The following is a 1,715-nucleotide window of genomic DNA, read 5'->3' on the forward strand; positions in this document are numbered from 1 at the left end:
CTCTTTCCACACTGTTGGCAGGTGTAAGGCTTCTCTCCCGAGTGAGTTCTCGTGTGCCTTTTGAGGGCTCCTTGTTGAGCAAAGCTCTTTCCACACTGTTGGCAGGTGTAAGGCTTCTCTCCAGTGTGAATTCTCATGTGCCTTTTAAAGGTTCCTTGTTGAGCAAAGCTCTTTCCACACTGTTGGCAGGGAAATGGCCTCTTTCCAGTGTGAGCTCTCACGTGCATTTGAAGTCTTCGTTTTTCATCGAAACTCCTCCCACAATGATGGCAGGTGAAGGAGCTGTTAGATTTGGTTTTCTGAGCTCTTTTTCGTATAGAAGCCATTTTAGACTGTGTGGATTTTTCACCAATTATTAAATCATGGTGTTTCTCACACTGATCTGTCTGTTCCATTTCATTTGGATCTCGTTTCTCCTCTTTCAGCACCAGCAGGTCTAAAGCAAAAAAAGATAAATACAAGTTAACCACAGTTTAAAGCCACAAAGCAAATGATATGAAAAGCAACATGAAAGCATTTAAGGCCAGACACTTCAAACAACTATCGGCCACACGCAGCATCTGGACCAAAAAGCTGCGATTGAACACACCATACAGACTACAGCCAACTGCAAACTAACACGTGCATTCTGTGCGAGAACAATTAGCTGTCTATATCAGCAGCTATCAATAGTATGTATTCGTCATTCAAAAGGAGAAACCAAAACAGGGATATATACCAGATATACGAAACGTAAATAAAGCGGCACTTGCTTACAATTTTGAATATCAGTTATGTTGATAACTTTATTCATTTTTAGCCGCTCATGTTGTTATGAATATATTCACATACTTGGGTAAGATCACGTAACATTAGAACAGCCCTCAGTCTGTGCCGCCTTCATTTACTGGTTTTCATCACTTTCACTTGAATTCTCGGGCACTGATTCGTTCGCTAAACTGAACTTCCAATCAGAGTTCTCACTCTCGCCGACGGCACTGATGAATTCTCGGGCACGGACTCAGTCGCTAAACTGAACTTCCAATAAGAGTTCTCACTCTCGCCGACGGCCCCGACGCCGATTCAATATGTTAAATTGGGCAAACTGCCGCCGACATAGAGGTCTGCTACCCGATCTGAGTCCAACAGGTCTCTAAATATTCTTGGGTTTGGGTCTAGCTTGTAGCTAAACTAAAACTGTATGCAGTAGGTTACGATGCTTTCATAGATGCATGCATACACACATAACTGAACACAGATATCTTTATCTCTTTTATCTCCTTGCACTGGCTACCGGTTGCAGCTCACATCAAGTTCAAGACATTGATGCTTGCATATAGAACAGCCACAGGCTCAGCACCTGCCTATTTCCACTCACTATTACGAATCTCCTCCAGAAGTTCCCTCCAGAGATCCACTAGTGAGCAACGCCATCACAGAGAGGCTCAAAATCACTTTCCAGAACATTCTCGTATACCATTCCTGGCTGGTGAAAAAAACTTTCTTTCTCTTTATTTATTCCTTCCCTTTCTAGCTTGTACTTATTTGTACAATGACTAAAACGTCTCGGTTACGTATGTAACCCTCGTTCCCTGAAGGAGGGAACGGCGACGTCATGTCGGATGACCGACGAATTGGGATCTCGTTTAGAGAGACCAATCCACTTTGAGTGTAAACTAAATGAGCCAATGCACATTGGCATGCGATGATTGCATCCAGCTGCCGCTGATCACAGC

The 1,715-nt window shown here is 43.4% G+C and overlaps 1 protein-coding gene across 1 annotated transcript in view; it reads right to left on the reverse strand.

Annotated features, from left to right (window-relative positions):
- Nucleotides 1-5: 5 nt before the first annotated feature.
- The window catches only part of LOC107685023 (zinc finger protein 135-like), a gene marked incomplete at its 3' end in the record, with an annotated part of 8,720 nt that continues 7,010 nt past the window's right edge, over nucleotides 6-1,715 (reverse strand). Inside the window, exon 2 of the mRNA XM_016481439.1 lies at nucleotides 6-436. Within this exon, the coding sequence (XP_016336925.1) occupies nucleotides 6-436 (431 nt within the window). The remainder of the gene's footprint in view (nucleotides 437-1,715) is intronic.

This window comes from Sinocyclocheilus anshuiensis, unplaced genomic scaffold (genome assembly GCF_001515605.1).
Source record: "Sinocyclocheilus anshuiensis isolate Anshui unplaced genomic scaffold, SAMN03320099.WGS_v1.1 scaffold854, whole genome shotgun sequence".
NCBI lineage: Eukaryota > Metazoa > Chordata > Actinopteri > Cypriniformes > Cyprinidae > Sinocyclocheilus > Sinocyclocheilus anshuiensis.